A 20,174-nucleotide genomic window follows, 5' to 3' on the forward strand; every position below is an offset into this window, starting at 1 on the left:
TTTTGGTGTTTCTTTATTTTGGGTGACGAATATTTTTCAGTGTTAAAGGTCTTTTTTTTTTATTTATTTAAAGCTTTGTCACCAGTTAGGCTCTGGGATTAGCTCTTCAACTGCATACTTAAAGACTTGGGGTTTTCAGCTTGAAATAAAATAAATAAAACAACGATTGAGATTTTTTTAATTGTATATTTCTAATTTCTTGTAAACTCCGTAAACTTATAAATTTAATTATAGTGTCGCACAATTTCTCTTTTAAAAATTGTAAAAATTTCGAAATTTAAAAAAGTGCCAAAGTTTTATATGTTTTTATTTTTTTTTTGTTTTTTTGTTTTGTAAAAGAGAAATTAAAATAATTTAAATTTCGGCTCCCCAAATGGTCAATCAAAATCAAAAAGAAAAAAACTAAGTTAATAATTTAAACAATGAAAAAGTTTACATAGCATGTGGATTCATATACATACACTTATAATGCTGATGATAATTTATTTAATTCTTTTGTTTTTATTTTTTTAATTATTGATTTGATTCAAATTATTTTCTGAGCTTTCTATAGGGACATGAGTATTGAATATACATTGTATTGTGTTGTTAAAAATTACTATGACTTTCTTTCTTGTTTTAATGTTTTCTGTTTTCTATTTTTTGTTTTTGTTTTTCTTTTCCATCGGCAACTATTTTTCGTATTAATTATGATTTCTTTTTTCCATTGAGCTTGAGTTTACGCTAATTATTATGGTTCTATTATAGTTACTAAATGTTCAATTTGTTTTTGTTTTTATTTTAAGTTGAAACATGTACATGAAGACACTAAAATTATGCTGGCCTATGTATATAAAAGAAAGCTGGTTTGTGCTTTTTCTTTCTTTTCAATTACATAATTATTTTATTTCCATAAATTAAGAGTAACTTTGTTTGTTTTTTCTTTAAATTCATTTTTTTTGTTTATTTAAAACAGCAACGATGGGTCTATTTATATTTTTGTAGTTAAGTTATATTGGAAAATGGGTTTGGTTTTGGTTTTGACAAATAATAATAATACTTACAATTGCGTGAGGAGGTTTTGATAATTTTACAATTTTATTTGTTTGTTTGAATTATTGTAGGCTTACTGTGCAAGGATGTAGGTATAGCGATGGATGTAAATATTACATACAAAAATCCAATAACTTACATATAAAGCATTTTTCTCGTTTTTCTGTTTTTACATTTATACTTATGATGATAATATAAATAAGTTGTTTTTTGTTTTAATAAACTAAAACTATAACTATATAAATTAAATAATGTGGTATGTGCCCAAACTTATGTACAAATTAATGATAATTTTAAGTCTTAAATAATTTTCTATTGAAATTGTTTATATCATTGGTTTTTGAATTGTTTCGGATTGAAAAATTTGATTTTTTAAATCCTATATTTACAAGGGGCTATTTTAATTAAAAAACAAAGCTTTTGTTTTGTTGAAAATTGAAAACAAAAATTAGGTTTGAATATGTTGTTTTTGGAAGCACCAAAAAAGACTCCCATTGAATGCAAGAGAGGCTTAGATATATTGGAACAAACGAATTTTTGTTTTGTTGTTTAAATTTAAATTTCTTACATGTTAAATGTTTTATTTTTACGAAGAACGGGCATAAATAATTTGATCTGTTGTTTTGTGTGTGCTTGGCTTGGTAAACATTTTAAATTAAAGTTTATAATTTGTTATCATTAAATCCAGACGTCTAGCCGAAAGTTTAAAATTATATTCTTTTTGTCATTATATTTATAATATTCACATGGAAATTTTGTAAAAAATATATATATATTTTTGTATGCAACCGATTCGACCTCGTTGGTAAAATTAATATCGCATTTGATAATTTGTTGATTTTTTTTAAGTTTTAGACAAAATTTAATTGTGATTTTGTGTATTCATAGTTAGAAGAAGGCACTTTCTATTTCTACTTTAATGAAAAAATATAAATAAAAAAATAGAAGACTTAATTTTTTCCTTATTTAAAAAGGAGGATGAAATGCTATCGTTATAGAAATAAACTTTTTAAGGTAGTAAAATGAACAGGAAGAAGTTTAGGAATTGAAGAATTCATGGAGCTGGGCCCATCAAAAATTAGAACCTTCATTCATTTGAACGGCTAATCAATAATTTGCAATATTTTATAAGTATATAAATAATAGAGGTTTTTAAATTGATTAATATTGTATTAGTTTGTTTTTAAATACCATCGTGAGCTCGGCACTTGTTAATATCTTTGATGCCAAAGAAGTGGTTGGGAGCCGAACTTCGTTTGCAGAACGTTTTTCATTGGTATCTAGGGATACATCCTTAAGAGACAAAACACTTCTTGCTTTTGAAAATTGGGATGTCGAAAAATAAAGTGGCCAGCTATAATAACTATCATTGGACAAGGTTGATTAAATTGGACAGACGCCATAACGGACTTGAAAGTAAGCAAAGTTTATAGTAGATATATAGGTTTGCCAGCTGCCAATTGCCTTGCAATTAAGACAACTTTATTGGAAAGTTGACTGGAAAGTTAGTCAAGAAAAATCTCCATAACTATCAAGTCAAGTCTACTTATGACAGATTAAATGACAGATGACAATTTTTTTTATTGGCTGCGTTCAATCTCAGACAGATACCTTTTTGTTGGTATTTTACGTGTAATATAATAGCTGATTAAAAACAGCTGAGATGTCAAAAAAGGAATCCAAGGATTTCTGTCGTATTAAGATATCTGACAGAACAGTTGATTCAACATATGGTTGAATTTCAAGAAACTTGAAAATTGATTTCAGCCTTTTGTATTTGTTGGTAAACAAGAAGATTCCAAATGTTAGTTAAAGTTGTATTAAAGGATGTTCTGTACATAATAGACAATGAAGAAGCTATTTGCCTCCAAATTTTGGAAGGTAATAATGTTTTTATATGACCAATTTGCTAGGTTGTTTTTATTTTTTGATAGCTATCTTAATACAGCTATCCAAATCATTCAACATGAGATTGAACGCAGCTATTAAACTGAATACAATACAAAATACAGATCGTGATGGAACTGTAGCTTGCCTGAACATTGTTATAACGACAATAATGCTTTGTATGAAGAACTGAATATAAAAGTTATTGAAATATAGTTCTGAGTGTGAAATGTATTACATTTGAAAAACTGATTAGCTGCCAAGTTGACTGCAAATGATGTCCCTTGTGTTGTCTGAACCTGCCCATTGGTCTTCATCATTGAAACTAATCATTTAAATTTTTTGACAGGTTGGTTATAGCTTTCATTGAAAATATTTGTTATTGGACAAAAATTACCAAATTGATATCAAACATATCCTGATTGAAATCAAGAGGTTAAGGCCCGGTTGTAGCTATATTAGTAAAATCTTTCCTTTACAATTTTGAACATATTAGAACCTCATATTCAGATTGTTATAAATGCAATCAAATTTATTCTATTATCAAGTTTTTTTTTTTCGAACAGAAACAATGCATCTGAAGGTAAATTTGAGGGCCCGGTTAGAGCTATCAGTAGAATCCATCAATAAAATTTTAGGTTTTAGTTTTTGAGCATGTTACAGATTTATTTCTAGCAAAAGATTGATGCAATATGATGAAATTTTGATGATTGTTTTCAAAAATAAACAATGCATTTAAAGTTTTATTTATTTTCTAAATGCATTTTAATTTTTTTAGTGATGAAATTTCATTTTACAGAACAGCTGACAACAAAATTCCATTTTGTTTTACTGTTGGTGTTCCAATTTGTATTGTTTCGATCACATCATTAAAAATTTTACTAACGATTTATAATTTTGACCAAGTTGATGTTTATGTTTGATTTGAGAACAATTAAGTGGTGATTCTCATCGGCTTTGTTGATCTTTTTGATGATTAAATGAAAACAATTTTCATCTGATTTTTTCAGTTGATCTTTTTGATGATTAAATGAAAACAATTTTCATCTGATTTTTTCAGATGAAAATTGTTTTCATTTAATCATCAAAAAGATCAACAAAGCCGATGAGAATCACCACTTAATTGTTCTCAAATCAAACATAAAAATTTTACTGATGAAAGCAACAGTAAAAAAATTGTCTGAGGCGCGAAGCTTCAAAGTGACATTTAATTTAATGACGTACATTTACTGATTGCTATAAACGCTCATCAGTAAAACATTTCAGATTCCTCCTGTTTCAAATTGTACTGATGGATTTTACTGATAGCTTTTGTTTTACGGATAGTGTTCCAATTCTGTATGGTTCGATGACATCAGTAACAAAAATTAGTGATAAAATCAACAGCAAAAAGTAGGTTATTTAATACTTCGAATTAAATGACGTATGTGTACTGATGGCTAAAAACGCTCATGGTTAATGGGCCAGTTATATGTAGCTATCATTGAAATTGATCCGGAAATTTTTTTGAATCGATATTTGACGGTGTTTACCTTTGATTAGAAATGAAAATTATATACTGATTGATCGGAAATCACACAAAGAATATTTTTAAAGAATAATAAGTGTAATTGCGCATATATTTATCTCTAAAAATGTATTTTTCTATTTTACTGACGGACATTTATTTTCAAGAACTGCTGACACTTTTATGTATAAAAGTGACAGATTTCCGTCAGTAAAAAATGTGCGGTGGATTTCAATCAGGAAATTTTTTTCAATGACAGAAAATTTTTGATGATAGCTATAAAGGATCTGTCAAGAAAATTCCAATGTTTTTTTTGCAATGCTAAACAGTTGACTCCAAAATGCGAACAAAATTCCATTTCGTTTTACGGATAGTGTTCCGATTCTATATGGTTTCGAAGGCATCAGTAACAAAAATTAGTGATAAAATCAGCAGCAAAGAGGAGGTTATTTGATACTTCGAATTTAATGACGTTTGTATGTGTACCGATTGCTAAAAACGATGAGTTAAACATTAAAAATTCCTGCTGTTTCAGTATTTACTGATAGCTTTAAACGGCCCCTTAGAGGTGTTCATTGAAAGTAAAACTGAGAATTGGGAAAACAAGGAAAATGGTCCACTCTTAATGGAACGATTTTGTTCGCAATCAAAGATCAGCGGTTCAACTGTAAAGGGCCGGTTATATCTATCAGTAAAATTTGAAAGATGAGGAATCTGAAATGTTTTACTGATGTGCGTTTATAGCAATCAGTAAATTTACGTTATTAATTTAAATGTCACTTTGAAATTTCTATTTCAAGAGTTGGGTCGCATTCACAAAGCTAGTGGCTACGTAGTCAAGGGATTCTGATTGGATAAATCTAACTACAAAAGTAGTTGAAATTTCCCCTCTGACGTAGTGTACAAATTTCGGCTATAAAGTTAGTGCACACTGGTTTTGACGTTTCACAATCAGCTGCTCGGTAAAGACACAAGAATGAAATGAATCTTTCGGAATTTAAATACAAATACAAATCAGTTTATTATATCTTCTATTTGGTTTAATTGAATTTAAAATGAAAAAAAATATTTAAAGTTCTGAAAACACAAATGTATCTTATTTTATGTATTTGTATTTGTCAATAATATGACAAAATTGAGTAGCTTTGTGAATGAGCCATCTGTTTTTTTTTAATTTATTTGTTTGTTATCGATTCTGCTTCTGTGAAATTAAGTTGATCTTATCATGGGTAAACAAAATTTATTGATTGCAACAGCTTTGAGTATAATAAATAAAAGAGCTTCTCCGCTTTTTCATGCTCGGAAGATACATGGGTAAGGAAAATGATGTTATCTTTCGATCAAAACATCGAGCCTCAGACATTTTTTGTACTGTTCCTTTCATCAGTAAATTTTTTAACGATATGATCGGAACAGTAAAAAATTGGAAAACCAATAGAAGGCTTTTGGCAGTCAGCTGTTCAGTAAAATGAAATTTCATCATTAAACAAAATTAAAATGGATTTATAAACTAAACAAAACTTGAAAAGCGATGTTTCTTTAAAAAAAAAAACATACTTGAATATAGGATTCATCTTATTGCATCAATTTTTTGCTAGAAATAAATCTGTAACATGTTCAAAAACTAAAAGCAAACATTTTACTGATAGCTTTTACCGGCCCTTAAATCTCAAATGAAAATATTTTAAATGACGAAAACTAATGCGGATATTTTTTTGAATGAAAATGAAAATTTTGTACTGATCCATGGGAAATCACTTAAAGATTTTTTTTTTAAAGTGTTATTACACAGATATTTCTCACTAAATTCATTTTCCTATTTTCACAACGGAAATTCATTTCCTGAACAGCTGATACTTTTATGTTCAAAAATGAAACGAATCGTTCCACTGATATGAGTTCCAATTTCACACAATTCCAATGGCAGATTTCTGTCAGTAAAAGTTTTTCGGTGGATTTCAATCATGAAATTGTTATCAATGACAGAAACTTTTAATGATAGCTATAAACGACCTGTCAAGACAATTCCAATGTTTGTTTTCAATGGTGAAAAACAAATGATAGCTATAACTGGCGCCTTAAACTAAGCATTCCACTTATTTCTGTTCCAATTCCACACCATTCTAATGAAAGATTAATGTACGGTGTATTTCATTTCCAATGAAAGCTATAAACTCTCCGTCAACAAAATCCAATGATTTTCTTAAATAATAATCAAAACCAATTAAAGCTGTAACTGACCCCAACAGTCAAAATTATGTCCAAAAGCAAAATTGAAGAATTGGGATTACATTTTTGAACTTAAGTTTCTTGTTATGTTTTTAACTCTTTAATCAAGTGCTAAGGACTGATACCTCAACTTAAAGGAAATGCCTTTGTAACTAAAAATGTTCCTAAAATTGATAAATTTAAAAAATTAATTAAAAAATAATAGAGCGCCGAGTTTACTCAACGAGGCCGTATCAGTTTTAATTTCCTTAACTTATTCGATATAATAATTCTTTTTTTTTCTCTTTTTTGTTTCTTCAATTTTGAATAAATATTTTTTTCTTAAATTTTCATAAATTTAGTAGGTATATATTTTTTTAAATTTCTTTTTGTTTTACATTTCAAAATTATTTTTTTTCCATATAATTCCCAAGGCATTTAATTTCGAGTATCTAAAAATTTTATTTTTAATATAGGCAACGATTTTGATTTTTTTTTTGATTTTTATATTTAAAAAATTTTTCTAGTCCAAAATGTTTATACTTTTTTTGTACTATGCTTTTTTGAAATACATTATATTTTCCAAATATTTGTTTAAATTTTGTTCCAAAGTTTCTTTGAAAAGTAAAATTATAAGTAAAAAATATAAACGCACACTGTAGGATGTTTTTGTTGTTAATGTTATATTAGTAAGATATTATGAAATTTTTGTTTTTGTTAATTTATTTAAATTTGGTTTGGAATGGTTTTGATTCTACAATTAAGAAGAAAACATTTCAAAACAGCCCGTTTTTTGGAATTTTTGTAAAATATAACGATATTTTTTTTTGTTTGTTTGTCAGTTTTTGTGGGTTAACATATTTAATTTTTCTTTTTGTTTATACATACAGAGCAGAGTTATATTATTTTAAAAATTAAAATTTATCAAGTTTTCTATTGCACATTGGATTTATATAAATAGAATGTATTTTGTTTTACTATTAATTAGGTTGGTTTGCTTAATTATAATTTTATTTTTTATTTAAATTTGTTTAAATAAAATTTCTTATGGATAATGGATTTATATGTTTTTGTTTTAACTTTATTATTATAGGAAAAGAAAAGTTGTTGTTTTGTTTTTATGGATATACTAAGACTTACATTTATAGTTGAACCCTTTTATTCGCTCCGACATTCTGTGATAGGTTCTAGTTTAATATTTGCCGGTGTATCCTTGTAGTTGTTTAAGTTGGAAGGACATGCTGAGGATCTATCACTGGCAGAACCGACAAGCTCTGCAATATCTTCTTGAAACAGATGTTCTGGACGTGGTGAGGAGTAGCCTCGTGATGGTTTGTAGGCCATTCCGCTTACACCAACGGCCAAATTGACAGCTGGCTCAAGGGACATTTGCAATGGAGAGCTGAGCAGGTTCTCGTCGGGACTGTTCATCCGGAGATCGTGCGCTGAGTCCGAGGGTGAGGTCGGATGGAGTCGTGGATTACTACTACTGGACGGCGGAGCCACCGGATGTTGGGGATTGTGTACTGAACTACTGCTGCTGCTGAACAGATTATGGACAGGTGAGATATTGGACTGGTGGCTTGATTGTGGAGGGCCCTCTCCTCGGTGTAGGGAGGAAGTTGATGACGAAGGACCTCCTCCTCCTCCTCCTGAACTCATACTCGGTCCTATGCCCGGGACCATGTGAAGACCCGGCATATTGGCTAAGTTTAGGTTAGGAAGACCAGGCATGTTTGACGCGGACGGTGAAGCATGCCTCTGCATTGGATTCTGTCCAGGTCCACTTGAAATGGGGGAACTTTGCTTTGGTAATGGAATCCCGCTGGCACTACCATGGGGCGACATATGTGCGGGTAAGTTGAAAATATTGGAAGATGTTTCCGGATGATGATGCTGATGGGATGGTTGTTGATGGGGATGTTGTTGCTGATGATGTGGGTGGTGTTGATGTTGTTGTTGTTGTTGTTGAACTGCAGCAGCCATTTGCATTTGTTGACGCAGCGCGTGCGCCACACCCGCCACAGCAGCTGCAGTTGCTTCTTGAGACATTGAATCAGCTACAGAAGGACCAACAGGGCCCGCTGGGAGACCATTGGGGCAGCCCGGTGCTCCTGGGTAGTTAAGCGCGTTGTCTTGAAATGGAAACACGGGCTGCAAAATAAGAACAAATTATAGTTTTCGCTTTAGTTTATGAAAAAGTGTACAACTAGACTATATACATACAGAATGGCGTCCATAATGCAAATGCAGACCCTCGTCCTTCAACTCCTTAGCATCACGAAATACCACAGTTTTGATTACACCTTTTATGTGCTCGTCTGGCCAAATGCCCAAAAGAATTCGTTGTGGACGCCCTCGACCTTTTGGTCGCAGATCAGTGCCACCGTCTATTGAAGGCCCTAACATATTATGAACTCTATTGGCGTACAAAACGAACGTAGGATATGGAATGTCATATTTGCGTGCAGCTTGCGACAGAGAGAGGCCCTCTTTCAAAACACTAAAAATGGCTTCGGCCATTGTTTCGGGTCGCCATGATTTCAATGGACCTCGTTCACGAAAGCGCAGATGGTGCATGAGATTTTGATTGGTATTCCAGCACTTTTGCCACATTGATTGCAGTTGGTATTGATAGCTATCTGTGGAGAGAAAATTAACTTTTTAAAAATACATTTTAAGTACAGTTTTTGCTGACCATCATCAGATGTAAATAAAATGTAAAAACCTGGTTAATGGACTTCTAGCCCAATGCATGTGGGCATGTTACATGGCATGACTTTAGAATTTAAGTACATGCGATTTTTGACATTATGATAACAAAGACTGTAATTTATTAAAATAAAAAATGCTAAAGTCCTCGCATGTGTAAGCTTATTTTATTTAAATTGTTTATTTCTCCATAAATATTCGACTTGGTTCCTGCTAATGAAATCGTAGTGTAAATATTTAAAAGCGGTCTACCTATGCATTTCAAAATAGTTGCTTTTTTCAAGAATACTTATTATGACTTTCCTTTTTTTATAATATGCTAATGTTTCCTTTTTTTTTAATAAAAGAGTTTGGTGAATATTTGATTGAAATCAGCTTTTAACTGCCAATTTACATTTTTACTACGACTTACAGTGTGACTCTTTATAGATACTACACATTTTCTAGCAATTGAAAGAGTTGCAAGGTCAATGCTTAAATCTTTGATTTAAAAGGGGGTGATGTTAGGGTGAGCGTCCTTCGCTTGAATGAAAGTGAGGCACTTAAATGTCCCATAAGTGTTGTGCCGTAATTAAATGTGCAGTCCATAGAACTTTCCATGCGGATGCACAAATGCCTTATTTCATTCCTTGTTGGAATTACCAAATTTGTTTTGTAAAAACTGCGAAGACATTTATATTTGTTTAATGGCACAAGCCCTTTGGTTTTTCAACTTAATTGTTTTATTTTGACCTCCCCTTCTCTTAGATATATGTGCGAATATTTATCAAAAAGCCCAGATTTTGCGACATCGGATCGGGCAAGTTTAGACATCATAGGGACTTTAAGGTAAGTCAAGTTAATTGTATCTGATTGGTCAAGGGAACTTTATTGGAAAGTTGCCTGGAAAGATAGGGCAAGTTCAGGCGAAATAAGGGACTTGAAAGTAAAGCAAATTTCTTGTATCTGATTGGCCTACTAGCAAAAAAATGCCTTCCAATTAAGGCAACTTTATTGGAAAGTTGACTGGAAAGTTAGTAAAGAATATTCTCCCTAACTATCAATTCAAGTCAACTTCCATATGTCAAAATTACAATTGATCATGTTTTTTTCATTCAACTGAAAACTGAACTTTATTACTCTATGATTTATTTATTTTCTGCACAATTCCATTGAACGTTTTTGTGTAAAAGGGATCCTTGTTATATTGGAGAACAAATAAGAAATATTTCTTAACAATACAATATGCAAGTCGTTAAGAACTTGTAAATAGGCTTGCCTGAGTAGTGTTTTGTAGACAATAATGTTTTTTATAATTTTTGTACGATGAACTTAAAGTAGAGGTTTGTGAAGTAAAGTTCTGAATTTGAAATTCATGACACTTGCAAAACTAACTAGTTGCCTTGGTCAAAATGTACATTTAAAGAATGAAGTTGACTAGAAATGAAGTTCCTTATATTGCCTGAACCTGCCCATAGTCAAGAAAAATCTCCCTTCTTCTTATGTTCAAATATCAGGTGATCATTTTTTTCATTCAAATAAAAGCTGAGCATCTATAATTTTTTTATTTCACAACTTTATTTAAGAATTTGTGTTAAGGGAGTCCTTTTCATATCGAAAATTAAAAAAAGAATTTTTCTTTACAATTAGATATACAAAACCCAACTTATGACGAACTTGTAACCTGTGTAAGGATGTTTTTTATAGATGATAGTACAAGTAAAGTTCCAAGCTTAAAATTAATAACATCTGAAAAATTAACTAGCCGCCTTAGTTTTGCGTTCAAAGATTCCAGCTGACTGCAAATGAAGTCCCTTAAGTTGTATGTACCTGTCAGTGGGCAGGATTTATATTTTGTATTGTAAAGAAATATTAGTTATTTCTTTTCCAAATTGACAAGAAACCCCTTTTCAAAAAAATACATGAAGTATTAAAGTTCAGCTTTTAGTTGAATAAAAAAACATTATCAACTGTCATTTTGATAGAAGAAGACTTGACTTAATAGTTAGGGAGATTTTTCTTGACTAACTTTCCAGTCAACTTTCCATTAAAGTTGCCTTAATTGGAAGTACATTTTTTGGCAGCTAGCCAATCAGATACCAGAAACTTGCCTTATGTCCCTTATGTCATTTGAACCTGACCAGTGTTCCTTCGGGCTTTGTGATCATATCGGCAAAGATATGATTCAGAGAATTCTTTAGCATTTTAATAAAATTTCCCAATATTCTTACGAAAATTCAAAAGGTTTTACTATAAAAAATAAAATAAATTGGGTGGCGCAACAGTCCATGAAGAACCAGGGCCTAGTGACTTACAACTCTCAACCATTCCTGTGTGCGAGTAATGTTGTCAGGAATGGAGGGGACCTACAGTTTAAATGCCGATTCCGAACGGCTAATTTGAGAAAGCACTTTTTCATGACAAGAGTTACTCTTGGAGAATTTGTCAATTCCTCGCAAGAGGCAGTACCCGTGAAAAGACTTTAGATGGCATAGGCAGGGATCGAACCCAAGACCTCTGGCATGACAGTCCAACGCACTAACCATCATGCCACGGGTACTACAAAAGGTTTTACTCCTTAAGTTAAAAAAAACTATTATTTGAATACATTTCCGAATGACCAAAATGTACCGTTAATTAAATTTCCATATTTAAAGAAAGAAAAAAACAGTATCAAAAATTTCCCAAATAACATACCAGCAATTGAAGTCGTTGAGGCACCCATCCACGAATGTGAGTTCTCCAGTAATTTCGCCTGTAAATATACAACAAATAAAGAAATTATTAAACAACTTGCACGAAGGAGGTTTTTTTCTCTTTTAAAAAGGTCTGTTTCTTTTTCCATGGAAAACATTATGTTATAAAGAAAATTTCATTAAATAGCAGGATTGGGATAATGAGGATATTCTGTTTAGGGGAAAATGGACACAAGTAGACAGAACGTAATTTTTAGATTTTAACGAAGAAAAAAGAAAATTTATTTAAAACTTCATCACCCTTAAGCTAAATAAAAACGTTTGACAGATCTGTTACCAAAAAAATGTCTTAAAATAGTGTGAACGTTCAATTTGGAATGGAGAAAATAATGCCAGAAACGTCAGATGTGGTTTTTTAAGACATGTCAAAATGAATGTCATTTACAATAAATCTTCTGCTAACATTCTGTCATTTAAATTGATAGACTTTGGAACAAGATCGGCCAACCGTTTGAACAGAAATGTTTTCTTTGAAGGGTATTTAGCTATTGACACATCAGTGGTATTGTCATTGTTACGAATTGTTGGAATTTCTAAGAAGCATTTAGGGTCGACAGATGTTAGAAATTGTTGTTTTGTAAATTTGTAGTTCTATTTTGATGACATTTCATTTTTTCCAAGCCAACAAAAGTACTGTTTGTAAACAAATAATTCACTCTGACAGTTTAACACTTTCCACTAAGCTCTCGAACTTAGTTGTGGTTTGTTATAAATCGTAACTATTGGTCACTTTAACATTGAGTGGACGATGTGATTACGTCATTCTGTTAGAAATCGTTACAATCTTAACATTTATAAGAATGAATGAATAGACATCTGAAGATTTCACAATATAATAAGATTTGAAATTCGCTGAAATTAAAATGTACGTGTGTTTGTATGTATGTAAATTATTAAGCTTTTGTTTACGTTACGTTTACGATTTCTTGACAGATTTAAATTTTTAGCTCTGTTTATTTAAGAATGAAATTATGTAGATAAATAGAGAATTTGTCAAAAATTATTGGGAAGCACTTAAAATAGCCTCTTTAGCCCACTTCGCCACATCTGTCTTGAAATATGCTTCTTTAATATAATTGATAGTTTTGGATTTTTTTTTTAAATTTCTTCATTTTTCTAGCTTGTAACATAAAAGATAGGTTAAGTATATGCAATGTATACATTCATGTAGAAAATATTTCTGAATTTATCTTTCGTTCAAAAAGAATGGAGAGGTGGTTTTTCTTTTTCTGTGGCATGAGGTTTCAATGTATGAAGTAGACCATCGACAAATTATAATGCATTTACGAGGTCAAGCATTCGTTCGGTTTTCGAGAATAGCACAATTTCCACAATTGACAGTAACTATTAATTTAAAAGTACACGTTTTCGTTTTTAAGGGTTTTCTTTGATTTTATCGTTTTTGCACTTCCTGTGTAGACAAAAAAATATAAAAACGAAACAAGCTAGAAAAAAATAACATACAGAAAGTCCTCAGATACAATAGTGTGTTGTAGATTGCATAGTGTACCTACACTTATATTAATTTTTTGTTTAATTTGCAGCTTTTTTTAGACGGGTCGGGCCGGGCCGAGTGCGGGACGGGAATATATAGGTGAAAACGTTTGTGTCAAGTGGAATTGTTAACACGAGCACAGAAAAAGTTGTAATAATTTCCCTAGTGGGGAAAAAAAGAAACACGGAGTAGGTGCACTTACAATGACGTCTGTAATGATTTTCCCTTCAGTTATTTTACAAGTGGAATAATACAAAAAATACAAACTACAGGTATGCATATGAGTTCATATCTGTGTACATACATACATATGTACATCTAACGGAATGCAAATGAAGGCGTTTTTTAATTCAAAGAATTGATTGTTACTGAATGAAAAATGATTTCATGGATGATGACATGGTCTAAGTGAGACGTATTTATTGTTTTCTATTTTATATTTCTTTTTTATTTTTATAGGAAATTCGTTTGAATAAAATTCTGTTTGTCATGGAAAGTTGTGCTAAATATGAAAGAGCAAAGAGTGTATAATATTCCCAAGAAATGTACGAAGAATAGTCAGGTTTTCGTTTGTGATATTTGAAGTACATAGGTGTATAGGAGTATTTTTGTACCATAAAGGAGACAAAATGTTAAAAAAGATTTAAAAATTATAGGAAACGCCTTTTAGTTTCAATGCTGGTGGCAGTTGTTGTTTCCAGATATAGATTAGTCAAATTATAGGGTTGTTCAAATACAAAAATTATACAAGACAGGAAATTTGAGTTTTTTTTTTATTAAACGTCAAAAAATTTCAAGAAAATAAAAATTCATCTCCATGCATATTTAAAATAATTATTTTGAGATTCAGGAAAGAAAAGAAAAATAAAAAAATAAAAAAATACTGAGATCGACTGAGTAGGGAAAGTAAGTATCTAGCACCTGATTCCAGTTGCCAAAAAATTGCATTCCAATTATTGTATTTTATTCTTATGTCAAAATGACAGCTGGATCATGTTTTTTCATTCAATTAATTCTGAAAAATTAACGCGCTACTTTAGTCGTATTTTGCGTTCCAAGAATGCAATTGACTAGAAATCATGTTTTCTGAACCTGCCAACTGTCAGATTTATCCTCAAATGAATTCATTAAGGATGAATTTGACAGTTGGCAGAAGAAGCAGTTTAAATTATTATGAACTCATATTTCGGGACAGCGAAAAAAATCAGCAACTAAAAACTTGACCGTTATCTACCCATAGAGAGAGTACGAGGGTATCCGTTCTATTAATTAACCTGTATAAGAGCCAATTACAAAAAATACTAAATTAAATTATCCTAATGAATCTGGTATAAGCTCGTTTAAACAATTGAAATTATGTTATTTTTAAATAGAGCCCAAGCAAATTAAAAAAATAAACATTCCCTATACAAAATAATGTAGTTGCGGTTAAGGGCGGGTATTTAAATTTTCATGTTTCATCCCACTACCATCCGAAAAAAAAATACAAGCCATATCATATAAAATGGCATTAAACTGGTAAATCAAAGAGCTAATAGACATTCATCAGGAACTGCATGTTATACAATAGATGGATATAACGTATCAATAGCTTAACATGACTTTTATTGCTTGTCGTCGACATCACCATCGAATTCAACCCCCTTTGGAAAAAGTGCATTAGCCAAAAGTGCAGTGTTCAAATCAAATCCAAATCCAAAAAAAGAAGCCAAAGGGCAAACAAAAAATTGCAGTGCAGTAACAAGAACGGGAGGCAGTTCACAATTGCCTATAAACGAAACGGCTATAACGAACGTGTATCAACAATTAATCGACTGGAAGGGAAAACATTGGATGGGGCCGGCCAAAAAAAAAGTTGTGTTTCACTAGATGAACCATGAATAGGCCATCAACTCACGGCTCACGGGAAAAACCACATCTCCCACTGAACAACTGATAAGCCTACGAACACCGCAAACGATAAACCTTTTTTCACTTAACAGTTAACACTCAACCATCAGTGCCGCGCCGCACCGCGGCGATGTTTTGTTTGGCGAGCTGCATTGCTTTTTTCCGTGTGAAGCAATTTTACAATTTTTTGTGCACCCCCAGTCCAGTCGCCATTTGGTGCCAAAAAAAACCCTTTTTATAACTGCATCTGAAAATGCAACAGAATGACTGACTGGGCAAATGCGGCATTGAGGCGTCGGGCGGCATAGAGGCGTTGGCGGCAGTTTAGCGGTATGGAGTTGGTTGGCACAACAAGCCACTCGATGACACTTTAGCAATGTTTAACTGCTGTTGTGCGGGTGCGGGGCCCTGAATGTTGTTGCATCCACCGAATACGCGCCACGTGGCTCTTTTTAGAATCGAATCGAAAAGCAGTGAAAAAAATCCTGGGCCTTTAATAAGCAACCAATAATCACTGCAGTGCATGCCGAATTGAAGGGCATCCTTGTTGAGGGCTTGCACCTGGCTTCTGGCTCTGGCTCTGGCTATAGCTGATGCTGATGGTCTGATGCTAGAGCGATGGATATGGATATGGTGGGTGGGTGAAAAATATCGTCATATAGAGGCATCAATGGAGAAGACAGAGCAACAGGAATCCGTTCGGTTCCGAGAACTGATTGCCTGAATAATTGGAGTTTTTCATGTTTCCAATTCGTATGCGTTTTTAATTTATTTATTTTTTGTTCTTTTGCGGACGCGGAGTTTGAGTGGCGCATTCCATTGGCGAGGCGACTCCAACTAAAGCTGAAGCTGAAGCTAGCAATGACGATGGCGACACAACTGTGCTGCACGTTGTGCATTTATACCTACTGATGATGCTTTTGTGATGGAATGGGCGAAGAGATATGCATCGGATCCGGATGTATCACATTGCAATGCAATTTGTTGCATTATTGTTTTTATGCCGCAAACGATGATGTGGTTGTTTATTGCCTGAAAAGTGGATATCGATGCAAGTGTCAAAAATTCAATGCAGTAATTAATGGGTTAACATTTAAATCTGTTTTTTTTTTTTTTTTGTAATTTGTATTTATACTGATTCTGTTTTTATTCTGTGTTTTGTATGTATGAGGATATGATTTTGTTTTCTTTTTGATTTCTGATGGCGTGAAGAGCGAATTACCGGAAATGAACACACATCGTAGGGAAGGTTTTTTTGTTTATACTTTTACTAATTATATTGGTTTGTCCTTAAATGCAAATTAATTCAGTCTACAGTTGATAGAAGGAAGGACTATTATTAAGTATATCAAAGCATATACATAGTTCCAAATGAGTCATTCATTGCGAACATCTTAACTTTACTTAGAAAATCTGGAGTGAAATCTGTTAAATGGATGTCATCATAATAGCGAGCTTTCTGTGGTGTGAAAAGTGATTCATCTCAATTGAATTGACATTTCTTAGAATCTGTCATGGGGGAGCGATAAGAATTTTAGAGGGTTTGACAATCATAAAAGAACAAGACAGGTAGGATTCCCCTTTTGGGTAATTTCTAAAGGGGTGCCAATGTGATATAGAGTTAGCAGCATTAAGTAGGGAAAATATATTTGTTTGATGCAAATCATTTGAAAAACATTTAGAGAACCATTTTCAGAATTTAAGGAAGTCTAGGTAAGAAGTTATTAGCAATTAAAGGTAGCAAAAAGTCAATTAATAACAAAAACGCATTTAAATTATAAGAAATCAGTTGACACTTAAGCACTATTCATATGAGCATGACCAACGACCAACGAATGAACGAATATTCGTCGATTTTGACGTTTCTTTCACATGAGAGTATATAATTAGTCGCAAATGAAGCCACAGCCGAACACCATTCACCACCAAAACCAAAACAAAAATGATTTTTTAGGTTAAGTACGCGATTATTTTATTCGTTACGAGTGTGGATAATGTGGAACGCGAATAAAGTTTGACAGTTCGTATCAACTATAATTTCTTTCGCGACGAATAAATTGGTTTTCTTAAATTTATTAATATATTATATTGAAAAGTAAAAGTATGTAACATAAATCAAATTGAAACTATATTGCTATCGTTTTGTTAAGAATTTGTGTGGAAATATGTCTTCAAACGTATATAAACTCACATTTTGTAAGTCATTCGTCGTTCCTTGGTCGTGCAATTGAAGTTGATACGAACTGTCAAACTTTATTCGCGTTCCACATTATCCACACTCTCAACGAATAAAATAATCGCGCGTACTTAACCTAAAAAATCATTTTTGTTTTGGTTTCGGTGGTCAAAGTCAAACTTTATTCGCGACGAATTCAAAACTCTCATGTGAAAGAAATGTCAAAATCGACGAATATTCGTTCATTCGTTGGTCTTTGGTCGTGCTCATGTGAATAATGCTTAAAACAAGCAAATTTTGTAAAAACAATTTGGTATGATAATAATGATAATGCATTGCAGTGTGGTTGCTACGAACTATCAAAACTCTCGCATCTCACATAACATCCACATTACAACACGCTCTACTTAACCTTAAAATTATACCACTCTTGTTTTATTTGTTAAAAAAGGTAATAATAAATTGACAAGTAGTCGCTGCTTGCGAATAGAAATAAAGCTCAAGAGAAAGAAAAGTCAAAATATGGGAACATCCACAGTTCGCAGTTTGTAGCTCATGTGCAAGATGCTCAAAGGTTTTTGTTTAGAACTTTTTTTGTATTTCAGGAAATATTACAGTTTGTAAACAATTCGAATTTTAAGCTTTCATGACTTCTCAATTACCAATATAAAAAAAAAACAGATGTCACTTATCTCCTTCTTTATCCAAACACTTAATTTGTATTATCTATAATGTTAGTACGCTACACTATGTAAGCAAGGACTGTTTGTTTTGTAATTTGCTGTATACGTATTTTCTCCATACTCTTTCTTTTGGTTAGTTTTTTTTTTTTAAATCAGGGGATAGGTATGTCGTAAATTACAATCTTGTAGCTTTAATATTTATATCGTGATTATATTTTTTTGATTTGACAATTGAGAAAGATTAAATCACCGTGTACACTTCGCAAAACAAGTTTAATGAGTAGTCAAATTAAATTATTCCTTTGAAGTAGTAGATTGTGACTCAAAAGTTGCAATTTAATTTGGTTTCAACAATTTTGACTTTTGATAATAATTACCAAATTATAAAATTTTGTATTTTACGAAGATTTGAATGCTAAATTATAAATTTCCATTCATTTCATAATAAAATCGTCTTGATTTATTAAAAAACGGGTTATCATAAATTGCAACCTAAAATTTCGAAATTAGTGATTTATCAATTCTCTCCGTTTTGCTAGAAACATTTTCCGGATTTGGAGACGAACCTTAGATTTCGAGATATCTACATTTCAAGAAAGAACTTCCCAAGTAGTTGCGTCAACTAAATATTAATGCTTAATACATAACATTTTATTTGTGGTTCTCTTAGTTTTGAAACTTCTATCCGAATAGTCCTAGAAATGTCCCTATTCCGAAAACTCATTTCCGAATTCGGAGATGCCTAGATTTCGAGGTATCGAAATTAAATAAAAAGAAGTTTTTCCAGTATGCACGTCAACTAGACTTGTGCTCCTGCATAATATCGAATTGATATTTTTTTTACAACAAAACTGTAAAACATACTTCAAATTGATTTAAAAAATGGCCTGAGAACAAATATAGATATTGTCCTCAAATTTACATAAATAATAATTTTATAAAAAATATTGTTGTTAATATTTAGTTAAATTGTCCGATAAACATTTTTTTCAGCAAAATAAATAAAATCCTAACAAAAATGCAAAACTTAATGGGTTCAACATCTCAAATATTTCGAAATACTAAAGCTTCTAAAATCAATTGCATACTTTTCGAAGTTTTTTCAATGACAATTTGGCTTATTGCAAATTATAGGTAATCATTTTAATGGGCAAACCCATTCTCCCTCTTTAGATGGTTTTCATTTTCTTTAGTCTAATTCTGTTCAAAGTTGTTCTGTATTAAAAAATTATAAAACATTTTGTACAAACACTCGATGTCACTACAATTCCATTTGAGCTCAATCTTTCACTTAGCCTTTTCAACCACATTCCTGTATCGAAATCTAAATTCGAATTCAGTTCGATCTTTCAACCCACTCTTGTAATCAGGGTATTAAATATATATTATGCAAATATAACATATACACCATATTTCTAAGAGCTTGCAATGCATACATTTAAACAAAAAGAATTATGTTTGATGAACTCCACCAAAGAAAAAACTCATACCAATGTGTTTCTTGCATTCTACACAGTGCACTATAAATTGGTAAAATGCATCAGGTAAATCGCCATCGCCATCGCCATGACATATTTATTTTAGGGAGTTCGTTATCTTTACATCTTTGTTCTTTGGTCGTATCAGTTATTTTGTGAAATTCTTGTGCTAACGCGTTTGCGATCATCTCGAATTATAAAGTAAAATATTTGTATAAAATGTTAAGTAAGTCTTGAAATTCAAGTTTATAAACGATAAATAATTGAATTAATACCCAAGTAAAGTTTTTCTTCTTATAAAATATCAATTAGAATTCTATTTCTTTGAAAAATTTTATTGCGGTCCATCGCCATGACATCACATTCATGTT

The 20,174-nt window shown here is 31.7% G+C and overlaps 1 protein-coding gene across 1 annotated transcript in view; it reads right to left on the reverse strand.

Annotated features, from left to right (window-relative positions):
- Window positions 1–4,043: 4,043 nt before the first annotated feature.
- The window catches only part of LOC129948400 (protein bric-a-brac 1), a 206,839-nt gene continuing 190,708 nt past the window's right edge, over window positions 4,044–20,174 (reverse strand). The window contains exons 2-4 of the mRNA XM_056059394.1: window positions 12,023–12,080; window positions 8,861–9,276; window positions 4,044–8,788 (exon numbers count right to left, since the gene is read on the reverse strand). Coding sequence (XP_055915369.1) covers window positions 7,793–8,788; window positions 8,861–9,276; window positions 12,023–12,080 — 1,470 coding nt within the window. The 3' untranslated portion in view covers window positions 4,044–7,792. The remainder of the gene's footprint in view (window positions 8,789–8,860; window positions 9,277–12,022; window positions 12,081–20,174) is intronic.

The sequence above is a fragment of the Eupeodes corollae genome, chromosome 2 (assembly GCF_945859685.1).
Source record: "Eupeodes corollae chromosome 2, idEupCoro1.1, whole genome shotgun sequence".
NCBI lineage: Eukaryota > Metazoa > Arthropoda > Insecta > Diptera > Syrphidae > Eupeodes > Eupeodes corollae.